Source organism: Apostichopus japonicus, chromosome 19, assembly GCF_037975245.1.
Source record: "Apostichopus japonicus isolate 1M-3 chromosome 19, ASM3797524v1, whole genome shotgun sequence".
NCBI classification, from domain to species: domain Eukaryota; kingdom Metazoa; phylum Echinodermata; class Holothuroidea; order Aspidochirotida; family Stichopodidae; genus Apostichopus; species Apostichopus japonicus.
In genome coordinates, this window is record NC_092579.1 from 3,700,725 (window position 1) to 3,714,576 (window position 13,852).

The following is a 13,852-nucleotide window of genomic DNA, read 5'->3' on the forward strand; positions in this document are numbered from 1 at the left end:
ATATTCACCCTTGAAAGTATGTAATATATTTGGAATGCTCCTTTACATATAATGTAGATAAGGTTATCTGAACATTGTTATCTGAACATTGTTAATGTTAAATTCATTGGGATTTAACTTTATATTCATAGCTTCAACAACACACTTCATAACAAGACACCAAAAGTTGAAAATTAAACATATATGTTCTTCATTGACTCGTTCTTTTGTGTTGTTGAGTCAAAGAGTGTGTAAGCTAAATATGCAATAAGTAACCCACTTCCCCCCCCCCCACCCCTCTCCTGTCTGGTTCATTACCACCATTTAATTTCATTCATTTCAAAATGGTAATATTTTTGTTATTTTACAGTAAGTTACTGGTCCACCTTGATGCTGCTGTGGATCAGATGCCATCTGCTTTAGAACGAGCTGTCGCATCTAAGGCATACATGGCCCGGCTGGTAGAGGTCCAGCACATGAGGGGGGCTACAGGGGGGAGCACTTTTAAAGGCCTTTTGATCTCAGAAGAGCCAAAGAAAGAACCAGAGGATAAAAAAGAAAAAGGTATTGTATTTTGTTTTTGTCACCCATGGTTTATTTGTTGGTTTCGTCTTTGTTGTGTGTACGCATAAATGAATGAGGAACTAATTGGGATACGTGGCAATATGAAATTAAATTGTAGTAAGTGAGAATTTGATTAACAGTAATCAGCTGTTATTTATAAGTCACAATGGTCCCTCTGTTCCTGGTATAAATTTGGAACATATTTTCTAAATACCAGCAGTCCAGCTGAGATTCATCATTTATTTTTATATCCATTCTGCTCCTTCCTCTTTGTCAGGTGTCCTAGATCATATTTGATTAATTAATTTATTGAATGGAGATCTGGAAGTTTACCAGAATTATATTCTATAATTTTATCTGTGTTTCAGCAAAAAGTACTCTATTCTTTTTGTTATTTAATGTTCAGAACCATCGACTTCCAAACCATCTGACAGGGATGTTGAGATGAAGGAGGTCAAGCCCTCTGGACAACAGAAACAAGAGCCATGGACTAGGGCAGTGTGCTATGGACACCTAAGAAAGGTATTATACTAGCCTCTCTTCACTTTCAATGGTTTGAGTTTGACAGCTGTTGGATATAGTATGCGATGTATGTATGTATTTTAGATCCTCCTGCAAAGCAGGAACTCGCGAAGAAGCCATCATTGGCTTATTAAAGCCGCAAGCTGACCGAAGTCAGCCTCTTAGATTCATATTTTAAAGTCCATTATTATGAATTGTCATTTGTCAACAACTCTGTAACTGGACGACATACATTAATCTTGGAGTGACTCAAACTCAAATGATGCTAGGCAGGTTATGAAATTCGCAATATTTTCACCTGCAACATTTGAACTGTGATATTTAAAACGACTGTTCTATCAAGTTTACTATTTTGTTTAAACATTGAAAATAAAGTGCCGTACTCTCCATGCAATCTAAGAATAGAAGGATCAGTGCATCTGACTTTGCCATGAAATTGTATGTAGACATGTAGGAGAACTAATATGTAAAGGTAATTAGTGGAATGTACTAGAGATGCATTTAATTAACATAACGAGCATCTAGCCGACGAATCCCAACGCCGTATTTGCATAAACTATTGAAGGGCCGATGTATACTTTGTTTATATTTCTCCTACTCTTGTAGATATGAAACTGATTTGTCTACTTTAAATTTATGTAAATTTATTCCTCTTCTGGTTTTACTCTAATCTTGATCTTCTTTGGTCTTCAGTTGCTGATTGAGTCTCAGGTCAAACCTGCTGAAAAGCAAAAGATTTGCAGACAGTTACAGAAGGTTGGTAAAATTCTCTTGTTTGACAACTTGCATTACTTATGTTAGATCACATCACACTTATGCTTAAAATGAATTTGAAAATTGACGACTAACACGCAGGGAAATGGTTTTTACGCCTTCATTAAACAGAGAATAGACCCTACTTATGATTCAAATAAGTCCTACCAAATGTCATCCAGGGATAAAAGTAGTTCCACTTAGCTCCTTCACATTGGTTGACATCAAATCTAATGTAAGATTTTGAAATGAAGCAGTATTCTCTGTTTAATAAAAGCAGTTTTTGTATATTAGAGGTATTTTTGTAACATTTTCATATTGAACATTTTGGTGTTTTCCTCAAGTTGATAGAGTCATGATCGGGTGTTTCAGTGTTTAAAGTGTCAATCCCAGAATCCTTTGAGAAGTACCCAAGTTTTCTCCCAGCAAGTAGTGGGGGGGGGGGTGGTAGAGGGAGGGGAATGGGAGTGGGGATGAAGGAAATCTCCTTTACAGAGTAAGGTTGATCACGTCACATTTGTGAATTGTCTACGTTAGTTTCTCTTGCTTCGTTTGTTGGTATTGCACCAACTGACCGTTCTGTTTCATATCAAACAGTACAGCAACATTAAGAGGTTACTTTTTCCAACCCTGGCATATTTGGTCTTCTCCGCAAACAGGTCCTGATGCAGGAGCACAAGTCATCAAGTACCCATGGTGATGGAGTCTTCAGTTGGTTAGTGGAGGCTCTGAGAGGATTCACAGAGGATGATGATGGTCGGGCTAGCATGATCATCTCTCTCAACGCTAACAGTAACTTACTTCTGGCTCTCTTCAGAGTCATTCTTCAACTTGGGGTAACGCTTCACCATTCATCCTTCTTCCAACATTGAAAGAAACTCTGTTGAGTGATTAACTTGTAGTTTGTTTATATGCAATAATCCAAACAGTGGTTATCAGTAATAAACATTCTATAAATGACACCACATTGATGGCCATTCTCTCTCTTTCCCCCGCCCCCTCCCCCACCCCCATCTTGTAACACAATCCAGTGCATGCATCTGTATGGTGCTTGTTTGTCTACTAGTACTTCCAAAACTGAAGTAATTCTTGCCAGTAATGTTACTGATCAAATGGAATGTCATTAAAATTGAAGGTTCTGTATGAACACTGGTACTAACAAAGTTACTATTCTTCATTCTGTTATTTTATTTTCTTTTCTTTTGGTTGACAATTTATCGAACAGATTAAGAGTAACCATCAGAGAACTTTACTTGAAGTTATTACAGCCCTCCAGGATACTCACTGCATCGTAGATTCATCCTTCAACAAACTGTTAAACCACTACAAAGCAAAACTAAAGGCTGTGTTGCCAGGTAAAGTAATAACTAGGACAATGGGGAATCTTCAGCCACACCCTAACTCAACAGAGGGGGGCTGCCATAACGGTCCTTTCTAGTTCTGTGAAACTTGACGAGCTACAGTCTCTGAAAAGTACTGGGAATTCCTTTGAATCCCTGAGGAAACTTTCTGGGCAAACTACCTGCACATTACCTAAACACATAGTGTGACACATTCGAAGTAACATGTTGGTTTTACCATTCATAGATAGCACAATTTAGCAACGAAATGTAAACTGTTGCACCTTGTTTTTTTGTTTGGCTATTTTACACATGTCTGGTTGCCGTCAACCAATGAGAAAGCTTCTCTCCCCGCCCCCCATCCCCTGCTCTACTGGCATATGATATTACAAAAGTTCCTAGTGCACAGTACATGAATATATATCAGTTATAAACAGTTGAGAAATTATTCAACATTGTTTCAAAAGTTACAAAAAATAGCACCAGTTTGCATCTAAACTCCCTCCATTTTATCAAGATTTCTCAAAGGTGAGTAGAACCCCTCACCCCCCTCCCTTTCCAGTACAAAACAGTGGTTGCACCCCTGGTCCAAACCACTCACAATCTGTTACCATTCATCTTGTTCATGTTCTTGGTACTGTTCATTTGTTCTGACTGTCCTAACTGATTATACTATTCATCTGTATCTATGTACATTTTGTTTACAAATGGGATGACGGGTAAATAATGTTTTAAGGTCTGATGGACTTTGGATATGTCATTTCATATGTCATGAAAGGTTCTCCAGACGCAAGATTTTGTTAACTTTTTACATAGTAAATTATTATATATAAAGCTTATTGTGTTTTTCGACCAGTTTCTGTTAAAGCTTGCATAGCTTAATATACACTCTGTACAGAAGTACATTCTAAGCTTAACAAAATGGAAAACTCTCTCATTAGTCTTCGATAGTTGACAGCTTTCTTTAAAATATCCTGTGTTAATATTTTATTTCCAGGATCCGATTCTCAATCTGGTGACAAGATGACGAAATTGAACGAAGAAAAAAAGTCACAGTGAGTGCAAACATTGAGTTTTGGATTGTCTTATCAAATTTCTATCGACTATATTCCTTAAAATGAGTGTAATATCAAAAAAATTTAAACCCATCATTCCGTTCATCAGTCAGTCAGTCAGTCTGCTAGTACTTTCCACTTTTTGTGAGGTAATAGCGTAACTAGGGAACATGTAACCCATTTGTGGATGCAATGAAAACCAGGTATTCTCCAACAGATACTGAGTTTGTACAGAATACAAGATGTTACAATTGATAAGATATGTAGCAAGGCTGACTACCGGTCTATACAGTGTGTATGCTGGCTGGATGTGTATCTTCTGACAATAGCAGTGTTAGGACACAACGTTGGACATATATCCATAACTTAATCATTCAGTTAGAACCATCATATTCTTTGAGTATATACCTAACTAAATTTTAAAACTGTTTCTATTATTGTATAACTACATATAAGACAAACAGCATATAAAACACTTGATGCATGATACCACGTGTATGGTTGTGACATTCCATTAGACATATCTGTAGTTTAATGAGGTGGCGGGCGATGGGTGGGGGGGGGGGGAGGGCAATGGGTGAAATAGCAACAACTGAAACTTTCATTTACAAACAAGATGGTAATTTTGTCTCATAAAAATTGAATTTTTCCCAAGAACATGATAAGCATTATTCTGTCTTATGTCTGTTCCTGTTATCTTGCTTTGTCTGGTAGGTCCGTCCCGAGTGACGTTCATCGTCGTTTGCTGGCTAATCCAGAGTCTCTCTTCACCAAGTCGGCTGGTCTGGACTCTAAGAGTGTCAAGGAGAGCATCTATCCGCTAACGTTACTTGCCCATCAGACAGACTGGACGGTCCTACACAGATGTATTCATCAATTGCTCGGACCAAACATTGAAAGGTAACCAGGGGGAATATGTGTTAAAGGCCATGTACAATAGCCTACATTTCAAAGAAGGGTTTTTTCCACTCCCTCGGTCATGAATGTTACCACTCCATGCCCTCATTTTTTTTTTTTGGTGGATATCAAGCGATGATGGTCTCTTTTTGGGTGTAAATGCAAGAACATCAATAAATATTAAAATTTGAAATTAAGGGAGATAATGATGTTTAAAACTCAGCCTGATCTACTAAAATAGCCAATTGATACAAAAGTGTTTACTGATTGGAAGGGTTTGATGTTTCTTTCCATGAAGGATTTACATAAAATACAGCCTAGTTTATACCTTTAACTTCCTTTCTTAACTTTCATCCTATTGGCCCTTTCTTAACTTCCATTCTATTGGCCATTTCTTAAGATCCTATTAACATAACTTCTAACATATTAAAAGTTTACTGGTTCTCTGTGCAAGAAGCCAGTGTGGTTCTGAAATGACCTCGGATGCTGGTCAGGCTGGTGTGGTGATGAAACCATCTCAGATAATATCAAGGACATATCACATATATATCATATCACAATATATATATATATATATCAAGGACATTTCAGATATTTTCAAGGACATTCCCATCCTCCATTAAATCATCATTTAATCTTAATCCTCAGAAGTCACTGATAGAAATTAAAGTAACTACGTTCCACTCTCCTCTGTGTCATTGCTCCTTACACTATTCAGTCTTGGTATGTTGAATTTCTATGCAGGTACAACCCTTCCACAGTTTTGGACTTTCTCTGGGCTTGCTTGCACAATCCCAAACTTTGGCAGGGACGTGATACAAAAGCATCAAAGGTAAGTTCAATATCTCAGCAAAATGACCATAAACTGATATTTTTCATATTGGCTATCTTCCCTGCAATTAGAAATATTTAAGGGAACTTGACATTGGACTTCAAAATTGTTTGTCAAGAGAGTGAAAATGCTCATTTGTTTTTGTGAAATTGAGGTGTTTTAGGCATTTTTAAGGTTTCTCATCACTAACAGTCAGACAAAGCAACAGAAAATAATATGCAATTGAAATATTGGTAGTTTCATTGTGGTGTGGAATTAAAGAGTATATGTAAAGCTTTCAGTATGATATAGCATTGATTCTTTGCATAAAAGATGTATTTCCCCACGCAAAAATAAACACATATTTACTTGGTACTGGCTATGACAGAATTTTGTAATATTTATGCATAAACATATTTTACTTAGTCTCATGCAAACTTTCCTCTTGCCTGCAGAGGCACGGAGAGGAGGATATCTTGTCTCTGGCTCCGGACCAGTCTTGCTGCATCGCATCTTACATCGCCATGGAAGCATCAAGCCTGCCCTCACTCGGTGACGACGATAGCGCCATGCTCTCCAAGATACAGCAGAGGCTCGGTCTCCTGATCCGCTGCTGTAGCGACAACAAAGATGCCCTGTCTAGAGTCGGGGAATTCTTGAATGATCAGATAAATACTGACAGGTAAGGGGAATTCTTGAATGATCAGATAAATACTGACAGGTAAGGGGAATTCTTGAATGATCAGATAAATACTGACAGGGTAAGGGGAATTCTTGAATGATCAGATAAATACTGACAGGGTAAGGGGAATTCTTGAATGATCAGATAAATACTGACAGGTAAGGAGAATTCTTGAATGATCTGATAAATATGACAGGTAAGGGGAATTTTTGAATGATCTGATAAATATGACAGGTAAGGGGAATTTTTGAATGATCTGATAAAAACTGACAGGTAAGGGGAATACTTGAATAATCTGATAAATATGACAGGTAAGGGGAATTTTTGAATGATCTGATAAAAACTGACAGGTAAGGGGAATACTTGAATAATCAGATAAATACTGACAGGTAAGGGGAATTCTTGAGCGATCAGATAAATACTGACAGGTAAGGGGAATTCTTGAATGATCAGATAAAAACTGACAGGTAAGGGGAATTCTTGAATGATCAGATAAATACTGACTGGTAAGGGGAATTCTTGAATGATCAGATAAATACTGACAGGTAAGGGGAATTCTTGAATAGTCAGATAAATACTGACAGGTAAGGGGAATTCTTGAATGATCAGATAAATACTGACAGGTAAGAAGAGTTCTTGAATGATCAGATAAATACTGACAGGTAAGGGGAATTCTTGAATGATCAGATAAATACTGACATGAGGAGAATATTGGAATGATCAGATAAAATTCTGACATATAACAGAAAATTTATTAATTACTAAGTTAAGTTAAATGACAGCCAAGGGAACTCTTGGATGGTCAGATAAATGCTGATTTGAGGAGACTATTTGAATGATCTGATTAATAATCTGTTTCCATGATCTACATTCAGCCCTAGGTCCAAGTGGTATCGAATACTGCTGACAGAGTTGTACCTACAAATCCCAGAGGTGATTCACTACGTGCCCAACATCCCACCACAGACCTTGACAGCAGAACATTCCAGCCTGCCATCAGGAATAGATTCATTCTCCCATAGGTATGTTTTTAAAGTTTTTATCTGATCATACTCTCTGTCTGTCATACCGTCTCAAAGGAAAAATGATGCTTTGGTCAGAGCTGAAAACTGTATTCTTTGTAGTTTATTTTGAGCAGCTGTTAAGTCTGATATAAATCCAAAGCTTTTGCTCTCAAAGAGGTGTTATTTTAACTTATGAGTGTTTAAGAGGAATCATTAAAGTGTAACAATTGATTTGTAAGCATATTTGACACACTTAGGCAGTTAAGTTTCAGCTCGCAGAGTTGTGCGTTTTTACTACCAAATCCAGTTGAGTGATTTTATCCTGTTGAGTTTGGAAAAATTTAGGACAAGGGTTGTCAATTTTTTCACATATTTGAAAGTGGTAAATTAAGTGGAGGATCAATTCATTTCAAACGTGAAAGGGAGCATGAAGTTTTTGAAGTGTTTGTTTGCCAAGGGATATGATCTTATTTTAGTGAAAGTTTCTCAGACAATTTTCAAGTGGAAGGGGGGTGGGCAGCTGGGTGGAATGGGGTTAAGAGGAACATTAATGTGAGGTCAATTCTGTACCTGGTACCCCAACAAAGAAGATAAGTTGTACAACCCATATCGATGAGTTGGTACACGTCCATATGTCGAAGGGGAGGATGCAATGGTGGGGGGGGGGGATTAAATGTTTTTTCATGATAGCCAATAAAGGATTTATATTTACAGAAAAAAATAGAAAAAAACAGAAAAAATAATTTCACTGCACAAGATACAAAAGCTTGACAGTATCGGTATTGTATGAAGTTATGTTTCCACCAACCATTTCTCATCCTCTCTTTAGGCTTCTAACTCTCCTAGCATCTCAAGTCACCAGTGTGGCTGGTCGTCAGAGGAAATTGGATGCCCTCGCAGCTCTTCGTACTCTGGCAACCTCTCACCCCTCCCTCCTGATGAGGTAAGCTAAAGAAAGGCATAGGTTGCCTTTAAGAGGATGAGGTTGTAATGAGTGGTGCGAAAAGTTGCAGATGTGGCAAGAAGCACGAAAGTCAGCTTTAAGTTAATATAAACCAGCTATGGTCAACATGTATGTTCACATAGCCATAGTGAAATATACTGCGGCTGGGTTTGCAGATGTTAGTTTTAAGCATGCAATATACTCTGTCTCATCTTAGCTCATAGATAAATCTAATCGAGGCTGGCTTTGAACAGTGTTGATGTGTTCCTAGTTTACGGTTGATCCCTCCTTTCATGATCCCGATCCACCTACCTTACTAATTAACCTACATTTTTACACCCCTTCTGCCCACTTTATCTCCCTAGCCCTTTCACAGTGTGATCTGTGTCTTCTTCATTAATTGCTCAGTCTATTATTACTCAGCTTTTCATCATTTCATTGCTGTTTGGTAAAAATTTAGTCTTCTACCCTTCCGTCTAGTATTTTTATGGTCTCTTTAGTCTGTTTCAGTTTGCCTTTGTAACCCATAAACCCTTGCGAGCTTCTCCCACATTCGTGGTCGCTTAAGGGTCGTAGATAAAAAATAAAATAATAATAACGAATTAAAAAACCAAATTATTATTATTATTGAAGAAGATCCTGCTAGAATCAAGTGTCAGACCATTTAAGTTTGTTTGTTGTTTTCTCATTGTTCTCAGATTGTGTTACTTTGTTTGTTTCCTTCTTCTTCTTCTTCCTCCTCTTCTCACAGGCAGTTACCTCTGTTTGCGGTCCTTCTTCAAGGTCGGACTCACCTCAACTTACGAGACTTCAAGGGTAAAGGTCACATAAACTTCTTTAATCACATCTTGACTATCCTCCAGTTGCTTCAGCCTCACCTCTACCAAGCAAACCCAACGGATCTAGAAGCCATCTTTAAATCGTACTTTGATCTACTTCAGGTTAGATAACATTTTTGTTTTTTCTCTTACGTTGGTCTAAAATTTTGCTTCAAACACCACCAAGAAACTGACTTTTCATTGCTCACTTATTTATAATGATATTTTCTTATTGAAACTTTGATTAACATTGATGACATGATCAATTGATTGGTGGGACTGCCAGTTAAAAATTTACTTGTAACATCAGGGGCAGAGCCAGGATTTTACAAAGGAGGGGGAACTTGGGGTGGCCAAGAAAAACAGTTACAATTTTAGACCTGAAATGGAGTAGTCTGAGGCATATAGGCTATAAATAAGCTCAAATAATTAGATCTACATACAAGGTAAGGATAAGTACTTTTAATTTTCGTGGGAAATGGGGGGGGGGGGGAGTATATGCCCCCTGGATCAGTGCCTTATCATTTCATGTGAAGTATTACTGATTTAAGATATATAGATAAGAAAGTAAAGCTTGTGTGAGTAGAGCCCCTGTGAAATAGCAAAATGAGCAACAAAAATAAAATAAATAATTTAAACATGAGTGTTTATACAGAAGCACACACAAAAAAACATAAATAATCTATTTCCTTTGTGTTTATATTTATATTCATGCTTATATTTATGTTTATGTTTGTGTTTATATTTATATTTATATTTATGTTTGTGTTTGTGTTTATATTTATATTTATATTTATGTTTGTGTTTTATATTTATGTTTATACTTATATCAAGCAAGAACATTTCCTATGGATATTTGGCAGCATAGCTGAGGATAACTGGGTGTAGCACACTGAGGCATGATGCATAATTCATAACTTCGATCAGAAATAGGAGTTCCCCTACCTTATAATTATTATATATCTATCAGTGATTTTTTTACTGCAGTTACTTTTGTAAACAGAATAGTGAGTCCTACACCAAGAACATAGAAAATGAGTCTTTGTGAATGGCTAAAACATTGCTGGTATGTATTAGTAATTGTTTTACACGTTGTACTATTTTGGTAACATTTTTCCTTCTCTTGACAGCGTTACGGCCCAAACAAGTCCATTCTGGATTTCATCGTCACTAAATTTGTGGACATTCTCTGCCAGTTCTACCAGGCAAACAGCAGCAATGCCAAATCAGTCTTACACAACTACATTAATGCTTTAAAGTAAGTCAGTTACATCAAAATTAGGTGGATTGGTTCTAACAGGCTATCATCTGTTCACTGGTCGAATCCCCATTCTAGCCATCAATTTCTTTGCTCTTTTCCATTAAGTGAAAGATTAAATGGAAATTAATCAGGATATGGCAAAACATACTTTTGGTATAACTAAGAGACTGTACGGAGCCCCTACTGAAAGTGGTATTCCTAAATTTGCTCGGGCCATAAATTGGAGGACAACTTTGGAAGTGTGCATTGCCCGAGATGACCAAAAAGTTTTAATTGATAAGTTCTGAAGCAGTCAAAAAGTTATCAAATTCCATTTCTTGTTAATTATTTAAATATTCCATGGAAGTATCTTTGCTACTGCTGAGTGACAAAATGCACTGTGAGGGAAGAGTATATGTAGAGTAAAATAATGTTATTACTACAAAGAACTCCATGATAGAGCATTATTTTGAAAGCAATTTATACACAATGTCAATGAAATGGAAAATATCCATGTTACTTTGTGCATGTATCAATGTCAATAAGGTACTGGACACTCAGCTTTTAGAATCTTACTAAAATCATTATTTACTTGCAAATTAACCTTCCTTTTGTAGAAAAAAAAACATCTCTAGGAGGATGCATGAATTTAATTAATTGCCATTTTTTCCCTCGAGTAATTTCAGGAGAAGTTGGTTCATTTGGAGATCTATTTTAAAGATTGTTTCTTCATTTTCTGGTGTAGTTTCATTGCTCAGTCTCGATCAGACCTTCCGGCTATCAAGTCTCTCTTAGCCAGTCTCAGTCTAGCCGAGGAGACAAAGGAACCGGAAGAAGATGACCCAACTGCAGGCCCCCCAGGAGGGGGGCTTCCATTCAGAGAGGAGATTCCGGGTGTAGGGGGACGAGAAGATACTGCCTCTCCCATCCCAGGCATCCTTCAGTCCGATGTTAAACCAATGACACCAGAAGATATAGCCTCCTTCCAGGAGAGATTGCACAAAGGCAACGATCCAGAGAGTAAGAGAAATTAGCTCTAGTATGGATTTAATTTACAATTAAACTCAGTAGCAGACGAAACTAGGGATGGCGACAGGATTAATGTCTGTCTGTCTGTCAGTCTCTGTGTATAATTGAGGACGTAATCTTTCAGTACTAGAAGAGATTACAAATGCTAACAGGATGTCTGTCCATCTGTCTGTGTGTATAATGGAGGATGTTGTTGATCAATACTAAAGAGGTTAGAAATGCTGACAGGGTGTATGTCTATCTGTATGTATAGCAGAGGACATACTCACACTAACTCAGACTAGTTTACAATAAGCCCTTCTTTGGCAAAATAACAAGACAGATGTTTGGATGTCAGCTCCATTTTCTTTTTGCCAACTCTCAACCTCCCCAATCAATAGATAAAGAGAGTGTTCACTAGAATCTGACTAGGTGGGAGATGCAGCTATTAAGTGAATTATGTCTCCCCTAGTAGAAATGATTTATCGTATTTACTCTTGTTTCTTAATGTTGTATTTCTTTTCTACAGGTATTACTGACGCTTTAAATGAACTAGACAGTCGTTGCATCGGCAAGACGGAGTTCCTCCTAGACTTCATAGTGAGTCTTGTTTTTTAAATTTTCATTATTTATAGCTGGTTGGGGATGTAGATAAGAGTCCTATTAGCATAAGAGCGTAATATTTAAAAGCCAGAGTCGGGTACCACGTATGTCAGTACTGGGAGTCACGGTAGTTTACTCACCATGTTCACCCCAAAATTTCTTCTGGAATATCTTCATTTGTACCGTCATCAATCTCTTCAGGTTTCATTCCTTTTCTTTTAATTTTTTATTTTATATATTTAATTATTTTTCTAGACTGAAATTTCAAATTTGATTTTCAGAGTCGGGTACCATGTAATGTCAGTACTGGGAGCCACGGTAGTGTACTCACCATGTTTGCTCTAAAATTTCTTCGATAATATCTTCATTTTTACCGTCATCAATCTCTTCAAGTTTAATTCCCTTTCTTTTTGTTTTTTTATTTATTTTATATTTATTTTCTCTAGACTGAAATTTCAAATTTGATGATGTCACCGGACGAAGAGTGCAGAGTTCGAGCTTTCTCATTGGCCATCAGACTCTGCAAGCAACAGCCAAGGTAGTCTGCTTGCTTTCATCTTTATACTGTAATGCAACGTCACAGTGAGCTTTGCTTAATTGTCTAGCACAGCTAGGTGACTATAAAATATGTACGCTTGAAAGGATTTTCTGGTGGCTGCAATTTGATTTTCTGAATCTTCAGGTGAAAACCACATCCTTATAGCATTTTGTATCTTAAAGATATGAAAGTTGTTCAGTTTTGGTATTATTTTTGCAAATGCATTTGGTCACAGCAGAATAGATGTCGTCATCACATCAAGTTAGCTGAAAATGTTGTTTTTCTGTATGATTTGTCAATCTTAAGTCCAAATTGCAAAAGAATATTTCTACGACATGAAAATCATGAAATTCTAGTACTGAGAACATTGACAGCTAAGCAAACATTCTAAAATGTGATAGGTTTCAAGAAGAAATCAACAAGAAGAATAAAATAGCCGAAGTACAGCTTTTGTAGGGTTTTTGCCTAGATGACATCATAGAGGCATTTGCCCAGATGACATCACACAGGCATTCACCTATATGACATCAAAGACATACTACTGTGATCCAATTTCCTTGCATGTAGCCAGTCCAAATAGATTGCATTCAAGCAGTCATAGCTCTAGTTAGGGTCTTTCAACTAGCAGTGTGGAATACTTTCCACATTATTTAATCTTTTAGAACTGATCCTATCAAGCAGATGGAGATATTGTGTTATGTGAATGTGACTAGCATCTCGCAAGCCTTTCACTCATAATGAAATTTGAAAATTGTTTGATGTGTCCATAATTACTGATAAGAAATTCTGGAAGTGAGTCAAAGGTCTACTTCTTTCATGAAATTTGTTACCCACACCTTGGAGGAAAAACAAAAGGACTGTCGGTTCCATATCGACATCCTCTGCTTTAATGAATGCCCTGTAATGTTTTGATTAGTATACATCAATCTAAAAGTAAATACTGCCCTCTGCAATATGAAGTAAATAAATGTCATGCATCATATACCAGATATAGATTGGTTGACAACAAAGAGTAACAGAATAAATCCATCGTTATCGTAACCATCGCTAATCTGTTTACTATCTTAAAACATCACATGCCCTTCAGGGTTTTAA

General features: G+C 37.0%; 1 protein-coding gene across 1 annotated transcript in view; it reads left to right on the forward strand.

The window, feature by feature from the left end:
* The window catches only part of LOC139959582 (integrator complex subunit 1-like), a 47,530-nt gene that overhangs the window by 29,355 nt on the left and 4,323 nt on the right, over positions 1 to 13,852 (forward strand). The window contains exons 29-44 of the mRNA XM_071957300.1: positions 350 to 543; positions 950 to 1,065; positions 1,759 to 1,821; positions 2,478 to 2,654; positions 3,044 to 3,173; positions 4,156 to 4,213; positions 4,928 to 5,113; positions 5,855 to 5,942; positions 6,377 to 6,603; positions 7,479 to 7,625; positions 8,437 to 8,550; positions 9,302 to 9,491; positions 10,499 to 10,626; positions 11,354 to 11,628; positions 12,146 to 12,216; positions 12,666 to 12,757. Coding sequence (XP_071813401.1) covers positions 350 to 543; positions 950 to 1,065; positions 1,759 to 1,821; positions 2,478 to 2,654; positions 3,044 to 3,173; positions 4,156 to 4,213; positions 4,928 to 5,113; positions 5,855 to 5,942; positions 6,377 to 6,603; positions 7,479 to 7,625; positions 8,437 to 8,550; positions 9,302 to 9,491; positions 10,499 to 10,626; positions 11,354 to 11,628; positions 12,146 to 12,216; positions 12,666 to 12,757 — 2,256 coding nt within the window. The remainder of the gene's footprint in view (positions 1 to 349; positions 544 to 949; positions 1,066 to 1,758; positions 1,822 to 2,477; positions 2,655 to 3,043; positions 3,174 to 4,155; positions 4,214 to 4,927; positions 5,114 to 5,854; positions 5,943 to 6,376; positions 6,604 to 7,478; positions 7,626 to 8,436; positions 8,551 to 9,301; positions 9,492 to 10,498; positions 10,627 to 11,353; positions 11,629 to 12,145; positions 12,217 to 12,665; positions 12,758 to 13,852) is intronic.